The following is an 18473-nucleotide window of genomic DNA, read 5'->3' as shown; positions in this document are numbered from 1 at the left end:
TGATGACATGACTAGGCCAGGTCGTATTATAGTGACATTTGCTGTATACTTTCTTTATGCTGTCTTTTGTATTATATTGTTACACTTTTTGTTACTAGTCTTAATACTCTCTACTTATTCTCTACGCTTACCTGTATCTTTGTTTCAGCAATACTGTCTGTCTGTCTGTCTGTCTGTCTGTCTGTCTGTCTGTCTGTCTGTCTGTCTGTCATTTTAAACTGGCAAGAACAACATATTTAAATCAATAATTACCCAAAAAGAATAGGCCTAGTCTAAGGGTATTTTGTTAAAATGTGTATAAACTAGTTGTAAATGTATAGAATTTACTGACAACTGCTCTCAACCAGCATTGTACAACACTAGATGCTGAGCTGTGGCGTTACACGTCACTCCTCTGATTCCAGAATGCCATCTCATGTACAGTAAATGTCATGTAATAGCAAAATACGGAGGTGGTTTTGCTTGGTCCTGTCCCGTGTGAAAAAACGAATCCAGTGAGGCAGGCTGGCTGAGAGGGACCTCACTGCATGCAGGTGGGGTGAGGATTTGACCTACTTCTACTGCCTTGCTCCTACCTTCTGTTTGCAGGCTCAGCCCTTCTTCCTCACTGATGCCATCTTGCACCACAACAGTAGCTCTTTTCAGCTGAGGATCCCATGAAAACACTGATTCGGGTGTCGTACAATAAACTGAACTTGGAGCTCGGATGTGTGATATATTATAATGTAATATCAGCAGGGGTAGGCAAAGAATCAGAGCACTTTGGTTTTAACATCATAAAGCGCTTTGATATATCAGTTAATTTACAAACGCTCAGAGCAGATAATCAACGTTGCCGTTTATCTCAGACAGGGCGGGAGGCAGAGGTTATGTTTTCACCCCTGTCCGTGTGTCTGTCAGTCTGCCTGCCTGTGGGTGGGCCCTAAATTGGAATCACATGTTAAAGGAGTAGTTCACCCAAAAAATGACTTATTTTCTATCACACCCCATGAAGCCTTGAATTAATGGAGATCTTTTAGTTTTTGTCGCATTCTTAAGCCAATACTGGCGGGAAGATGCTAATGTATCCGGTAGAAGACACAAAGAGTCTCCATTGAGTCTCCTACCGGCGACTCCGCTGGTCATCAAAATATTGACTTAGGAATGCGACAAAAAATAAAATCTCCATTCAAGGCTTCATGGGGTGTGTAATTGATAGAAAATTCCAAAAGAGCACTTCTGTCCACATGCAGCCACAAATGCATGTGTGATGTAGAAATGCTACCCCCCAGTCCCCTTCATGCCCTGACGGCCACGACCCCATGACTCAAGTGTAAAACACCCTGCCAGCGCAGCTGCGTGTCATTAACGTGCGTGCGCCCCAAGCACCAACAGGAAGCGTCATGCTGCCAGCCACGCGCTGTAGGGAGAACACCGCTGAGAACACACACAGTTTGTTCTGTGGCATACAGTACGTACATCAAAAGAACGGTACAGGTCTGAATGACCCCTTCAGTGAGCGGGTCTAGTCGCTTGTTATGCTGCGGGGGAGATGGTGGGGGGATTGGAGGGGGAATGGTCAATGCAAAATCAAGTTATTGATAGTATTCTCAGTGATCACCTTTATCCTATGATTAATCATTTCTTTCCTCATGGTTATGGTCTCATCCAGGATGACAACGCCCCCATAAACAGGGCATAAACAGTGTCACTGAATGGTTTGATGAGAATGAAAAAGATGTGAATCATATGCTGTGGCCTTCTCAAACCGATAGAACATCCCTATATGGCAGTTTTGGACTGATGTGTTAAGAGAACTCTCAGACACCGTCATCAAAACGACAAATATATCTTTTGAATATCTGAAATACATTTTAGAATGGTGTTGCATCCCGTCCACAAGAGTTCCATGGACTTTCACAGTATGCCATGGTACACTGAAGCTGTTCCAGCAGCATGTGGTGGCCCCAACACCTTACAAAGTCACTTTATGTTGGGATTTCCTTTCATTTGACACCCATCTGCATGCAAACATACTATACTACATGCTATATTCACCTCCATTGAAGGTTAAATTATTTATTAACACGATAATTAAATGTGCAAGTGTAGGTGAACTGGGGGAAGGATGAGACATGTCATGTCCGGTCAGTCATGGTTCAGTATAGCTCCTTTCTGCCCTCCGGTGTGGGAGAGAGGAATGGATTGAGAGCGAGAGGAGAGAGGTAGAGAGTGAGAGGGACTGAGGAGAAAGGTTGTGAAGCAGAGAGCAAACAGGTGAGTCATGCAATCAGGGGTGTATCTATCTATCTATCTATATATCTAAATTATTTAAACCTATGAATTATGTAATGTACAGTAAGTAGTGAATCTGGATTCTAGTGTCTTCTTCATCATGGGTTTTTGCAACATTTACGTATATGATCGTCAGAAATGTCTTTTTCCATCATGGGAGGCATTGTGGACATAATTATGTTTCAGTGGCAGTGGTTCACACACAAAATAACACAAGACATGCATGTCATATGATACTAAATCAATGAACAAAAGCAGTTAACAATGGACAGATTTTTATTGATGTTCTCTTCTTCTATACCTCTGAATACCTCTGAACCGGGTTACATGATGATGGGAGTAAATTTCACATATAAAAGCCCACAGTCTGTAAAATGAAAGGCAATGCCCAGGAGTGAAAGTTTAAACATGCCCTTAAAACTGGCCCCATTACAAATATGTCTTTACCTATAATTACTGGCTTTAATACAATTTTGGCTGATTCAACTGGTAGGATTATTTTTCTTCTCATGAACAGTATGGTTATTATCTGTTTCCATTGTGGTTGTAGTTTTTGCCCAGATTCTTCATTACATCATTGCAGCCTTCAAATCAAAAGCGTCATCATCCCTGTAAAAACACACACAGGTTAAACACAGATTAGACTTTTAAAAATATTCACGTTACTAATGACCATGCTCATCATATTCACAATTTTGAATATTCATCATCACCACCATCAGTGGTGGAAAAAGTACTCACAATTTTTACTTAAGTAAAGTATAAATAAATAAATAAGTATCTCAAAATTGTACTTAAGTACAGTACTTGAGTACATGTACTTAGTTACTTTCCACCACTGCCCATAGACCCTTCCTCTCCTTTTTTCCTCCTACTCCTTTTCCCATGCATCCTCTCATAAAACACCCTTACTTAAAATCTCCACCGTCCAGGAGTGTCCTATAGGTGGCGATCTCTGCCTCTAGTTTCATCTTCATGTTGAGCAAGGCCTCATACTCCTGGGTCTGCTGACCGATGTTGGCACGCAGGTTCCCCAACTCCTCCTCCAGGCGGAGGATGATGTCGTTATACTTCTCTGTCTCCATGTTGTTACGCATCTCTGTGTTCTGCAAGGTGTCCTCTAAAGAGCCTTTCTGTAGATGGAATATGAAGCATGATATGGTTATGGTATATTATTCAAGTTATCAAGAAATGTGATTAAAGAACAGAAACTGAATATGGAAGGAAATGTTATTATACTATTTACTCTGTGTTGACAAAAGTGTTGACTGTGAGAGTCTTGGGTACGTGTGAGCCATCTTGGAACGATTGAGGGTATGGAACTTTAAGCTATGATCCAGGCCTTATTTGAATGAATGAAAGATGATTTTTAACCAGTAGAGTTTGTTTTATACAATATAACTAGCACGTCTGCAGTGAGGTTCCACTCTTCCATTGAGAAATTCCGACCCTGGTGTCAGGTACTGTAGGACTTGTGAAGGAATGGAAGGAAACATGATTGAAAGGACATGCTTACCAAGCTCTGTTGAGATGCACGTTCAATCTCCAGCGTCTGGATCTGTCTGTGTAAGTCACTCTTCTCCACCTGAGCCCCCTGGAGAGCCTCTGTGTTTTGTGAAACCTGTGCAACAACCTCTGACGCCTTAAGAGAAAGATGAGGGAAATACAGAGGCTTGTTAAGTAACAAGTAACGTGGGTCACACTTTACAAAGCATGAAATTAACCATGAAATCTTTCCCAGTCAAACGTAACGCAACACAGCAATCAAGAATGTTTTATTCGTCACTATGATGGATGGCTTATTTTCGGATTGGAGGAGGAGGGCACTGAGCTGCATTGGAGATCTATTATACAATAAACTGGCCTCTTTTGTTCAATTGCAGACTAAATATCATCTTCCTCAGGTACCATTTTTTCCAGTACCTTCAAATTAGGCACTTTGTAAGTGAACATATCCTGGAATTTACAAACCAAGGGCCACATGTTCTATGACATAATTCTTTCACATCCAAACTCTAAACATTTAGTTTCCCTTTTTGTTGCTGCTCGTGGACTCTGGTCATCTCAGAGCTGCGTGGGCTGAGGAGCTGGGCATTTCAATATCAGGTGAGCTGTGGGAGGATGGCTGTTCTATCAATTCTACTGTTGATTCTATTTAAAGTATTGCACAGATTGCATTAATCCGAATCTAAACTTAGTAAAATTGGTCCATCAGTCTCCCCTATGTGCAATAGATGTGTTATTGCAGAGGGTTCTCTCAGGGCCGGCGCGCCCATTAGGCAGAGTAGGCAGTTGCCTAGGGCGCCACTAAAGGGGGGGCGCCCCCAACAAAACAAAAAAACGGTGGCGTGGCGCTGTCAGACATAGGATAGGCTCCTGTCTTCTGAATTACTTTCTGTTTAAAAGAGACTGAGGTGCTCTTATTTTTAAATGGGGGGGGGGGGAGCCAGGAAAAATATTGCCTAGGGCGCCAAATTGCCTAGAGCCGGCCCTGGCCTCTGTCACATTTATTCTGGCAGTGTCCAATAATAACCAATTTCTGGGGAGATATGTTCAATTGGTTCTCCAGACAATGGGAAAGTGATATTCAGCCAGATTGCTACTTGGAAATATTTCAGTTTCTCTGATGAGACACGGGCCCTTCCCTCCCACCAAAAACAAACCTTTTTTTGTGTGTGTCTTTTTGTCTAGTAGCCTACTGTTGATCTAATCTTTCTGTCATTTTGTGTCTCGCATTGTTGTTGCGTACTATTTGACAAAAATAAATGTAAAATGTAAAAAAAGAATGAATGTTTTATTCATCACTGACTTACACAAGTACAAGTACGAAATGTTGGTGGGACGTAGTCAGCATAATTGGGCTAACATTCTAACATAAATAATAATATATTACATCAAAAAATGTATATTAACCCATTTTGGGCGGGAACCCCTATTTGTAACTATACCTTTCAGGATGGGAACCCCTTTTGGGGTTGTTGTTGCTAAGTGCAGTATATAGCGACATATATTAGTTGTAATTTTTGAATAAATATTTGATGTTTTTCAGAAAACTTTGTCAGGATTTAGAAGGCGTTTTTAGAATCGGTCTCAGGTCTAAATGGTTAAAGGTTTAATGACATTCACTTTTACACCACATTCAAAGTCTTTGTCATGGTCCTTCAAAAGTGTACAAAAAGTTTTAAGTGAAAATTCCATTCCAGTGATCCATGGCAGGTGTTTTTCTCTCACATTTCTAAAGCCTTTTCAACTGCAATGAAAAAAGAAATCTTTGCCTGCGGGTGTCGCTGGTGAGGGATTTTGCCTGTCAATCATCGCCTCTGCTCCGCCCCCCCCCAAAGGAAGGGATAGGGGAGGGGAGGGGCGAGGAGGAGAGTGGGCGGGATTAATCGACTGTGACCTCACTGTCGAAGGGCCAAGCTCAGATTACTTTTCAGCCTAGTTATTCAGAAAACCCCAGACCACAGAAAATCCACTGAATGTTCTAAGTTCAGGTTTTTTGGGTGTAATTGAGGTCATAAAACCCCAAATAAAACATTGAAAATAAAAAAAGTGAAAATGAATGTCATGATACCTTTAATATAATAACAATATACAAATATTAAAAGTGTACATTAAAGCAAACACTATTATACCTGATTTTCGTGCCAATGCTTGAGCTCATCAGCATTCTTCAAAGCCATTTTCTCATAGCTATTCCTCATTTCATCCATGATCAAAGCGAGGTCTTGTCCCTTTGGTGCGTCGACATCCACCTGCACACCTGATCTGGAGACGTGACTCATCAGCTCCATTACCTCCTGCATGGAAGTAAAGGAAGGTCACAGTAAATATACTTAATTAAGTCAGTAAGAGTGTCCGGGTAGAGTCAGTCGGTAGAGCACTCGTGTTTTGACCACCAGGTCATGGGTTCGATCCCGCACACCGCCAACTCAGTGCATGAGTAGCACGGCTTGTGTGTGGCAAGTCGTGCGGTAAGTACTGTGAGCTCATTGTACAGTGTTGCGCTCCACTTCAGGAATCCATCTCTCAGGACTCTAGCTCAGTGGTTCTCAAACATTTTTGGCTCAGGTCACCCCTGCAAATAACCTTTTCATCCACGGCACCCCTGAATTACATCGTTACTTTATAGCACCTTTTGTCATATTAACGGTACGTAAATATGTAAATCTTTCCCCCAAAGATATGGTATGTCACGAGGAAAATAGGAGAGAATATGTGTTTCCATTAGGACAGACTGAAAATATCTTTTATACTTGCCGTTTAAATCACTTTAACCCCAGCATTCCTATTCTGGGGGGGAACATTCACCAAAAATAGCCGATCTACAAGCTCACAACGCGTCACAACGTGACGCGTTGTGAGCTTGTAGATCGGCTATTTTTGGTGAAGAGACTTGGTGCACTGCAGGCTGAAATAGAACGCAGCAAGTACAGTTTGACTAAGGTCCGAGAGGGTCTAAGTGGTTAAACTGAAGTGACATTGAATAATTCCAAATATTATATTATATATAAATATTATATATAAATATTATAGTATTCTGAGGCACCCCTTGACTTGCGTCAAGGCACCCACTTTGAGGAGCCCTGCTCTAGCTCACTGCGAAACGGGGATAGACACCCGCGCTCTGGCTGGTACCGACAATAAGCCTCTCTCCGACTTACTTACTTATATTTAATTATCTTCCATGTAAATGGAATATTATTATAGCCAGGCATGCAATGCTCATTTGGTATGTTCTTGCACTCTATTTCAATGACGTGACGCGCACATCGCTTAACACCTACACTGCAAGTCACACAATGGACAATTGATATGCATCTAGGCTTATTCCTATGTTAATTCGTTAGGTGTGAGTCGGGAGCCTTTGAAAACTTTGTTGAAGTGTGAATTTAAAGTAGTTTTAAATCTATGCGTGTGCCTGCGTGTGCTCCTGGTCAAATAGGTTCCGGCATGGCGTGCAAGGCCGTCCAGTGAGCATTGCACCCCTGATTATAGCTTTGGTATACTTCACTTCTTTCCTTTGCATTGGTTACTGGCAAACACGCCATTTGTCATCAAATATTTGCCAGTAACCTTTAAATATTCCGAATAGACAGAAAGCATCTACACACCGTTTTTGACCGTTATATAGAGGTTCATTAAGGAAATTACACAATGAATTTGAGCTTTACAATAGCTGTGAAAAATGGCTGATAGCTCACATTCTCATGGTTCCTCTTGAGGAACATGAGCTCCTCCTTCACGGCCTCGATCTCACTCTCGATGTTCATCCTGCTCATGTTGGTGTCATCCACGACTTTCTTCAGCCCAGCGATGTCTGCCTCCACAGACTGACGGATGGCCAGCTCATTCTCCAGCCTGCAGGTTCACACAGAGACAGAATACTTTAGATCAGTGGTTCTCCGGGGACCACCAGTGGTCCTTGGAGGGGTACCAGGGGGTCCCCAGCAAAATTAGTTAACATAGCGTCACAAACATTTTAACCACTTAGCTTTGGCTGTTCAAAAATAGCAGATCTACAAGCTCATGAGCTGGTAGATCTGCTATTTTTTTTATTTTTTTTAAATGTGTGCATATCTTTGAATATATATACTTTTTTAAAGCGAACATTTTTAACTCAAATCTTTGCTTCTGGGGGTCCCTGGAACAAAATATTTTGAGATGGGGATCCGCGGCCAAATATCATTTTGGGGGTCCTTGACATGAAAAAGTTTGAGAAACACTGCTTTAGATGCAACACGTGTGTGTGTGTGTGTGTGTGTGTGTGTGTGTGTGTGTGTGTGTGTGTGTGTGTGTGTGTGTGTGTGTGTGTGTGTGTGTGTGTGTGTGTGTGTGTGTGTGTGTGTGAGTGTGTGTGTTTTGACTGTTTTCCATCTTCTTATGAAACATGGTTCAGATTCTCCAAAAGTGCGATATGATTGAGATTGAGAGTCCACATCTGGTGCATATCTGATATTCACACTATACCTCTACAGATATAGATATAGATCTACTATATATCTACTGATATCCAACCTTATACCTGGCAGGGAGGCAGTAAGCCTTTCTTTACTGAAATGTGGTTCAGTAGTTAAAACCTACATACTTACTGTACCAAAGAGAGATGATATTAATATCCGATAAGATAAAGTGTCTTTATAAGTATAAGGGCTCCTTTTGGCCGATGTAAAATATCAAATGTCAAAATAATTAATAATGGTGAGCAGTTACTTGATTGCAGTCATCTTTGATTTAATAAGCAACAGTATAACAGTCTACATTTAAAGCTGCATAAACATTTGACTACTTGACTTGGTTAAAAAATAAAAGTAAAAAAACCTACTTTATTTTGAAGTCATCAGCGGCCAAACGTGCGTTATCAATCTGGAGCACAAGACTAGCATTGTCCACAGTCTTATCAAAGATCTGGATGGGAGAAAAAAAAGATTTTTTTCAGAGGTCAATATTATGTGTATTTTTGTTTGTTCTACACTTGGCTGTTTCCAGAGCAACGTACTCTTCTTTATGTGTAGGTTCTCTAAAAATTTGCATCATATTTGTTTGAAGCATCATCTTCCCCGTGTGTCATAGAAACCGTAGAGTCCCATTACACAATGTGGACAAACATGTTTGAATCTATGGCAACAGTTACAGAAAAGAGGAACCCAAAAAACTGATGAACAGGAAAATATGACCGTTGCCTGCCAAACCTGCCTTGTTTTAGTACTTTTGGAAGAATGAGTTGAATTTCCTAATAACCCCAAAGAGGCACTTCCCTTTTTTCCATTTTTCCTCTCTCTGTATGTGTGTTTATGTAGGCGTGGACACTGTATAGTGTAATTGTGTTTCTATGCAGTTGGGTACTACTATGTTGGGTACTACTGTGTATTTTTCGTGTATTTAATGCATCCATGGCATCCTGTTGTGGAGAGTGGCGGCGATGAAGGGAAACTCTTGTTGCTGTATGTGTAGGGTTGTTACTAAGTGGAGCAAAGCGTCCATCGATGTGGTCATCAGTCACAGAGCATTGAAGAGCCATGGACTCTAGCAGGAAAGAATGTGACATTTGACTCTGCTGAGTGAGGCTGATTGTTGTACAACCACACACACATGCATCTGTGCACACACAAACACACACACACACAGTCACACATGCACGCACACACACGCACGCACACATTCATGCACGCGCGCAGCGCGCGCGCACACACACACACACACACACACACACACACACACACACACACACACACACACACACACACACACACACACACACATACACACACACACACACACACACACACACACACACACACACACACACACACACACACACACACACACACACACACACACACACACACACACTCACACACACACACATGCTGGCAGTGTGGGATTCTTTGTGAGTACTGCACATCTGGTTCCCATTGGATCCCTCCTACGCCATAGCATGCGTGTTGCAGTATATTGACCACTCACTCACTACTAGTTACATTCAGAAACGTCCTTGCTGATGTTTGTAATAGTTGTGTGAGGGTTGTTTATAGGGTCTTTTGTGTCTACCCGCATGACGATTCATTATTTCCCTATATTTCTGATGAATCAGTGGAAGTCATGCTGGTGGCGTGAGAGAGAGTTTTATGGGGGGATGGGGGTTGTAAGAGGATATAGCTACCACACCCTCCATTCTGGCTTGAAATCTGATAATCTACCAAAAGCCAAGTTCCTCACATAATACTGTATGTAGGGATAACCATCACAAGTCTTGGAAAGGGCTGTCTCATTTCTATCCCAAAACAAACGGAATACAACGAATAGAATACAATGAACTGATTATGCAACAGCTGTCACAAGTACAAGGGATGATCATCGTCACATGCATTCGCTGATCATTAAGTTTCTTGTTATCAAGCACCTCGGTGAGCATTTGCAATCAAATACTCAAAATCAGCATCTCTTTACCCCCTTGTCTAACCTCATATTTCGCACCCTTTTTGATCTATTCGCCAAAGTAACTCCATCACCCTCCACCCACACTGACTCACAAAATCCTTTAAATGTCATCATCACTATTTCTACACAACTAATTTGATTTTAACCCATTAAGACCTGAGGCCGATTCTACAAATGTTTTCTAAATCCTAACAGTTTTGTGAAAAGCGTAAGTTGATATATCAGTGGTGCTCAAATTTTTTCATTTCAAGGACCCAAAAAATTATATGTATTTGGCCGCGTACTCCCATCTCAAAATATGTTGTTCCAGGGACCGCCAGAAGCAAAGATTTTAGCTAAAAATGTTGTTTAAAAAAAAATGTATTCAAAGATTTGGACAAATGTTCAAGATTTTTCAAAAATAGCAGATCTACAAGCTAGTGCCGCGCTATGAGCTTGTAGATCTGCTATTTTTGAATAGCCAAAGAAATCTAGTTAAGAGGTCTTAATGGGTTAAAAGTGTAAAATCTGACCCTTTGGGTTTCATGATGCCACGAGGGCCCATTTGTACTCTGTATATACTTGCCTCCTGACGTAGGTCCTCGATGACGGGGGTGAATTTGCTGTAGTCTCTCATCTCAGGTCCCCCCTTCTCCAGGGCCTCTCTGATCCTGGTCTCCAGCTCCTTGTTGGCCTGCTCCAGGTGCCTCACCGTCTCCAGGTAGTGGCCGAGGCGGTCGTTCAGGTTTTGCATGTTTTGCTTCTCGTTGCCCATGACGTGCCCCTTGTTGGCACCGCCGGCGCCGGCCGACAGGGATGAAGCACCACCCTGGCCCATGCCTCCTCCACCCATGCCCATGCCACTGCTCACCTTGTAGGCGGACGAGGAGGAGATCATGGAGGGGGCTCCGGAACGCAGGCCGGAGAAGGACGAGGCGGACGAGATGCGCGCGCCATGCCCGCCGGCGCCGCCGTAGATGCTGGAGGCACGCTGGGTGGGCATGGAGCGGTTGAAGGAGATGTGCGCAGAGGGCGTCTGCTGCATGGTGGACCTGGCGTAGCTCATGGTGGAGAGAGATGGAAGCAACAATGGAGAACAGAACAGGAGGAATGAGGAGGAACTCGGGGCTCTGCACTGCGCCTGGGCTGGATTAGAAAGTGGCCGTGGCAGAGGAGAGGGGGGAACTTATACTCGCCCCCCCCCCCCCCACCCCTCCCAACCGCCTCCACCCCGCCTGTGTCCCTCAATCACAGCTGGCCTTCCTGGGCCGGCCCACTTCCACATACCTCCGTCCTCCCTCCCTCATCCTTCCTCCCGCCCTCATCTCTCGTTCTTTCATTCACAGACGCATTCCCCATTTTGTCCAGTGGTTTTGTGTTTTCTGCCGTGTCTCCAGGAAAGTTTGTAATGTACACTACACAACACACGCAGGAACTTTGTAAAAGCAATGTATTTTATGAATCTACACGAGCAGTTTATCTGCTGGAAGTTGAAATACAGTCAATACATAAAGCGGAGCAAATGACAAAAGATATGCAAAGGTGCAGGAGATATGGAGATACAGTATAATCCTAAACAAAGAAGAAACTGAAATGAAACTAGGAGAAAAACAATGTACATGGAAAAATAGACTTTATTGGAGGCATGCAGCGAAATTCCTTCGGGTTTTTCCATAAAAGGCATAATGCTTACTGCTTGTTACATGGCCTCTAAATATGTGGTCTGCTACTCCCCAAAATAAACATTGTTGGACTGCCTCCCTGGCTACTCTAAACAGTACACAGAACTCTTTCACTGCAAACAGAAAGAAAGAAATTGAATTTCCTTACTAACCCATTCAATTCGTCTCTGCACTCTTCTTACTAGTATAATACATATGTTTTCTACTCAACGCCAAATTAACTTTCACAAATACCAAAGTCACTATATTACAGCAGATCTTTCACTGGAGTCACCTGAATGATTGTTGACAACAAAAGATACTTGGTAATACATGTGGTTGAGATCGCATTCGTATGGTTAAAAAGCAGAGCAACATGGCCTTTTGTTACTATGCCCCTTACTGTGGAACTGGAGAACTTGATTTCACCTGATCGCTTTAAAAAACTTGTGAGGAATACTCTGAGATCTGGCTGTACTACATTTTTAAATGTCTATTATCTTGTAATTTATTTGTGTTTAAATAGTTTGCTATGTTTACTGTAATCAGGGCATCATCGGAAAAGAGAGCTGGCTCTCAATCGACCTTCCTAAATTTTTATTCCACGATTTTGTAACCCTATTTTTCACCCAGTGCCAATGCTTAAGCTTGTAATCCTGGGCACTACTCTCCCTCTGCCAGCCTGGGGAGAGCCCCGAACTGAGCTCATGCTTCTTCTCAGTTGACCTGCCTGAATAAATAAATGTGAAAGAAAAAAAAGAAAGAAAATAGAATGAACATACTGAGCATCTAAAGGGCAATACTCAGGTTTCAGACACATATAGACGTCCATACAAGAGATGAAATGCATAAAGAACTCAGGTAAGCTGATATCGCCATTTGAGCTTAGATTAAGGAATACAATTGAAGGGAAAGAATAGGTTACATCCATTCTTTAGGTTTTACAAGTAAAAACACAGATGTTGATGATATGGCGCAGCCATAGCTGAATGGGTAGAGATGCCACCTGGGAAACAGAAGGTCCCCGGGTTCACCCCTCTGCCCTGGTCTATGTGTCGAAGTGTCCCTGAGCAACACGCTTAACCCTATAACTGCCCCCTCAAGGCTCTTGCCCACTGCTCTTAAAGGACGACTTCACCGCTTTTCAACCTATCTTCATATAATTGGTCCTCACTAATACTCATGATAAAACAGTACCATTTTTTTCTACTCAGTCTGTGTCTCATAGGAGGGCTGTGGACAGTCCAGAAACCCGTCTACCAGTGACATCATCGTTAGGCATGATTTCTTTTTTCCAACAAGATTTCAGATTTTTTATTTAGATTTTTATTAACACGAGAACTATGGCTTCTATTATTGCATTGCAACTTTCCAGGAATAGAAAGCCTGCAGTTTCTATTAGCTTTGATTCCCCATTGATGATGTCACTGGTAGACGGGACTCTGAACTGTCCACAGCCCTCCTCTGAGACACAGACCAAGTAAAAAAAAAATTGTACCATTTTATCATGAGTATTAGTGAGGACCAATTATATGAAGATAGGTTGAAAAGCGGTGAAGTCGTCCTTTAATAGATTAGATTAAATGCATTTCATCATATCGTTAGCCTCATAGCATAATTGCCTAACTCATATTTCTTTTCAGGACAGACAGACAAAACAAAACAAAAATCACTTTCTGGCTAAGTCACCTCGATGACTTGGGCAGAAAGTAAAACAAATCTGCCTAACTCTACTCTCCAAACACTGCTGATTCATCCTGCCTTCATGCCAATGTTATCAGCCTATCAGAATGCTTGTTACATTCAAAATCATTTCTGCCCAGGTCAAAAAGTTGACATTAAATCACTGTAACAAGCATTCTGATTGGCTTAGGACATATAAGGCACAATGATGCAGCAGTGTTAGGAGAGTAGAGCTAGGCAAAAATATGAATTTGACCAAAAAGAGAGTTAGGCAATTATGCTATGAGGCTAACGATTATGTGCAAATAATCTGTGACAAAAGATACACCAATATTATGTTTATAGCGTGACAAAAGGACAGCAATAGGATAGCAACAATAGGAGGCACTCGGCAAGAAAGAAAAAGAAAATCAGTGACTTCAAATACCTGGGCTCATGGGTCACTTCAACAGTGCAAGTAAGGAAAGCGCTAGCAGAATCAGAGTGTGGAAGTCCAGGCTCCCACGCCACGACATATCAAGTTCAGCAGCTTAATCTTTGTGGACGGTGTTCCGATAAATGGCTGTGAATGCTGGACCCTGAAGCCTGTCCTATACAGAAATCTGATGCAATGAGCGATACTAAACACCAACCAGAATGAGCACGACATGTTACCAACAAGCATGTATGGGGGGCTACCAAGGGTACGTGAGAAGACAGCAGCCAGGAGAATGAAGCTGGCTGATCACTGCCATAGACACCAGGAGCTCCCAACAAGCAAACATTCGCTGTGGGAAGCAACTAGGGGGTGTGCCGATACACTAATTTCACGATACGATACACGATACTGGGCTCACGATATCAATACGATACTATACGATATATGGCACTTTTTTATTATGAAAATATATGGGGGGGAGCAAATGCAAATAAATGTTTTTGCATTATTATTGCATTTTTTACATATATATATATATATATATATATAATAATATATATATAATATATATATATATATATATATGTGTGTGTGTGTGTGTGAGCTATGGTCAGATGTATGGAGGATCAAGATGATAGGAGGGCTCGTCCGAGTACAACCTAGAGAGAGTTACCTATAGCTTTGAGTTCTTTGTATTGTATATGTATATCACCTAGTCTAAGTTAACATTCAAGTCTGTCTTCTGCTTGTTCTCTCCTTGTTCTTTTCTCTATCTCTCTCTCTCTCTCCCTCCCCCCTCTCTCTCTCTCTCTCTCTCTCTCTCTCTCTCTCTCTCTCTCTCTCTCTCTCTCTTGCCCTCCACTCTCTAGTTTGAAAATTAGCCTACTAAATTGTCTGTGCTTCTGATCAGAGTCATGTATACGTGGTATTTAGGTATTTCGTTTATTATTTTGGTGTCAGCATGTTGGTACTGGAGATACTGTGTTCTTTAAAATGTCTCTGAATAATCCTGTAAGGGATGGGCTGTGTTGAGGCAGCCAGACAAGAACATTAAATTATCCATTCAATCATTCACATAGTTATTGTTAAGATCTAAGCCGTTGATTAGATCTCTAACTATGTATTACAGATGGTAATAATAAGTATTATAATAAGGATAATAACAGGTGACAGATGAGTATTGGATTCCTGTCAGGTTGAATATGTGTTCTGCTATTTCTGCTAGTTTAGTCTAACAGGGGAAATAAAGTAGTTTTGCATGTATGAAATGTAGCCAACAACATGCGTGTTGCATTGCATGTGTTACACACTACCGCTGAGTCACCTACAGCAGTGGTTCTCAACCTGTGGGTCAGGACAGTCAGGGGGGTCCCTACATGATTTTAGGGGGGTCCCCATGATGACAGTAAAGTAACAATTTACGACCCTTTTAATACAAAAAAAGAAAGAAAATAAATTAAATAAAAAAAGAACATTACTGCATCAAAAGTAGTCAACAAACTATACCTAAAACACTGGTCAAACACTGGCCAAATTGCCAAATAATATAAGAAAGAGGATTTTTGGGGGAAAATAGACGATCGGCTATTTTCACAATATTTATCTTTGGAACCAAGTCAAACTATATGTAATACCTCAACAACTACAATTCCAAGTGCTTGCCAACTAATAATAATAATAATAATAATAATAATAATAATAATAATAATGTTAATCAAATTGTCATATATTGCTTTTACTAATGCAGTACAAGATGGATTTAGTGTCGTCAGTAAGTAAACACGGTGTCGTCGGCACCGGTTGCTGTTGTAGACTATTTTCTACTTGCCAGCATGTCTCATAATGACATTAACCGGTTCAGTCGGTCCATATAAAATCAAACTGGATTAAACTGGTACACCGGACCAGCTGAACAGGAAATGGACAGAAGCCTGCATGGCAGCGCACAGGGTTATTCAGTTCAAGTCCACATAACATGAAAACATGTCGATATGACAACATATACCCCACTCACTTACAGCAGTGGTTCTCAACCTTTTCAGGCCGCGACCCCCCAAATAATCATATTTGAACTGGGGACCCCCCCATCCTGACAAGCAATTGGAATGTAGGAGTTTAGGCGTTACATTTAGTTTGACTCGGTTCCACAGATAAATATTGTGAAAACAAGCTCATGAGCTTGTGAACTTGTAGATCAGCTACTGTATTTTCACACTATTTGCCTCTTTCTTATATTATTTGACAATTTGGCCAATGTTTGACCCGTTTTTATAGTATAGTTTGTTGTTATAGTATAGTTTGTTGTTAAGGTATTTAAATTGTCACTTCACTATGATCTGGGGACTCCCCCAAAATCATGTGGCGACCCCCCTGGGGGTCCCAACCCTCAGGTTGAGAACCACTGACTTAAAGTAAGATGAACGAGCATGTGTGTCGCTGGACACAGACAGGGACAAAGGGAGAGACACACACAGTTTGCAATTACTGCATCAGACAGTGTATAAGTATTATTGGGGAGCGCCTCCTGGTACTTCATGATGCTGTGATGAAGAACATTATATCATTTAAAGACACATTATCAATATACTTGGCTTTGAGTATATATGATTCTACTAAAGACAATCCTGCCATGAAATATCCAGCTATTTAACCCACAAAATATGCAAGTGCATGCGGCCAACAACATGCAGTACATGCTTTTTTCATCACCTGGCAACCTGGCCAGGTGATGAAAGGTCACCTGGCCTGGCGGACATATCCTGACACAGTTGAAGGAGTAAGCTTCCTAAGCCAATAATTTGATGACGGGTGTGTATCGGGTATAATCTACTTTGTCTCTCCTAGCGGATACATTAGCCGGTAGGAGACGGGAATCAAATTATTGGCTTAGGAATGCCACAAAAACAAAAATAAATCCATGGATTCAAGGATTCATGGGGTGTGCAATTGATAGAAAATAAGTCATTTTTTGGGTGAACTACTCCTTTAATGATAAATATTTTTATTGCTTTTCAATTTCACATCAAGTTACATCAAGGACATTTGCAACATTTTAGAAGAAGCAAGCAAATAAAGCAAAAAAATAAAGCAACACAGGATTAAACAAAAGGGAACAAGAAATAAAACAAGAAAAATAAAACAACATAGAAATAACAAGGCGATAATAATGATACATTTTATTTATATTTTACATTTGAAACAAATCTCAAAGTGCTACAGTACAGAATAAAAAAACATTTGCATAAAAAACATCTAAAAAAGGAGGGTTTAAAAAACTATTAAAAAAGCAAAGGGGGCAAAGAAGAAACCTCGGGGGTAAAAACCGAATGCTTTAATAAAAAGGAAAGTCTTTAGTCCTCTCTTGAAAGCATCGACAGACTGTGGAGCTCTTGGGTTTTTTGTTTTGTTATTTAAACAAAGGAAAGTACAGTTCAGACATGAGTCAGCTCTGGTCACATTTAAACAGTGCCTCCGGTGTGTGCCTCCCACTTCTCCCTCTTTAACAGGTAGCTGTTTACTTTGTCAATAAGTCTGAAAGAGAGCTTTTCCAGAGCCGCTATCTGACCAAGTTGACTTGACTTGACTTGAAGTGGCGTACATACTAGACGGAGATGGGGATTGACGTACGTCGGGGGTGAGGAACTGGTACGTTCTTTACGTCAGTGCATTCATAGTTTGACACGTTTCTTATGTGTGATTAGGGCCAAGAATCATCCGTCAGGTTGAGCTCAGAGCTCAACCTGACGGATGACATAATCGACGGACAAACCCCCCATCCCCTCCCCTTTTTGGTCTCACCCTCCGTTCCTTATGCTTACTTAAGGGTCTTACGTCGAGTATGAATAGGGCTTAAAGCAGACATTCACAGAGGGGGCGGAAGGAGTTCTCCACTCACTCGTCACATAATAAGTTAACGTCCCAACATTAAAGCAGTTTGAACCCACTCTGTGTCATATAGGGTGTCAGCTCATCGAGGGAACTAGGGTCACCCAAAACGCAGGAGTAACCATAAGTAACCTCTTTAAGGCTATACTTCATCAAACATTCTGTATTGTATTGTATGACACAAATTGCATACTTTTAAAAAAAAGTGTTGACGTGTCGTCAAAAGACCATGTCAATCCTATATGAAAATTGGCTTAAGGGAGGACCGGCTGGCGTAGGGCGTGCAGGCGGGCGGACCACGTCGTCACATGACTCAGCCATAACCATATAAGGAGTTCCCTATGCAGCTACGCCCAAATATGGAGTGTGTTGTCTAACCTCAATGTGTCGTCATGGCATCAGGCGCAAACAAATCACAAAAGACGGCATGCCCATGTATGGGCATATACTGATGACATCAGGGATCTCCATATACAGTATGGGCATAAAAGGGACAAGGACTGAAAGATACAGATATCTATCTCCATATATCCCATGTAGCAGCCCAAACCTCTAGTTTTTATAAATTGGCCTTTAGTTTAAGGGACATTTTGGCAGTATAAAGTGTTATGGTGTAAAGTGGTGAGAGCCTT

The 18473-nt window shown here is 41.6% G+C and overlaps 1 protein-coding gene across 1 annotated transcript; it reads right to left on the bottom strand.

Annotated features, from left to right (window-relative positions):
• Window positions 1–2532: 2532 nt before the first annotated feature.
• LOC308082269 (keratin, type I cytoskeletal 18-like) lies at window positions 2533–11367 on the bottom strand. Its single transcript, XM_080423970.1, has 7 exons — window positions 10781–11367; window positions 8600–8682; window positions 7479–7635; window positions 5910–6074; window positions 3791–3916; window positions 3187–3407; window positions 2533–2883 (listed from the first exon to the last, which is right to left on the bottom strand). Exons 1-7 carry the CDS (start codon window positions 11258–11260, stop codon window positions 2844–2846), a joined length of 1272 nt encoding a protein of 423 aa, XP_080280096.1. The 5' UTR covers window positions 11261–11367; the 3' UTR covers window positions 2533–2843.
• Between the last annotated feature and the right edge of the window lie 7106 nt (window positions 11368–18473).

Source organism: Gymnoscopelus braueri (assembly GCF_963280865.1).
Source record: "Gymnoscopelus braueri genome assembly, chromosome: 3".
Lineage (NCBI taxonomy): Eukaryota > Metazoa > Chordata > Actinopteri > Myctophiformes > Myctophidae > Gymnoscopelus > Gymnoscopelus braueri.
Note: the sequence above shows the minus strand (reverse complement) of the source record. Positions and strands in the feature narration are given on the sequence as shown.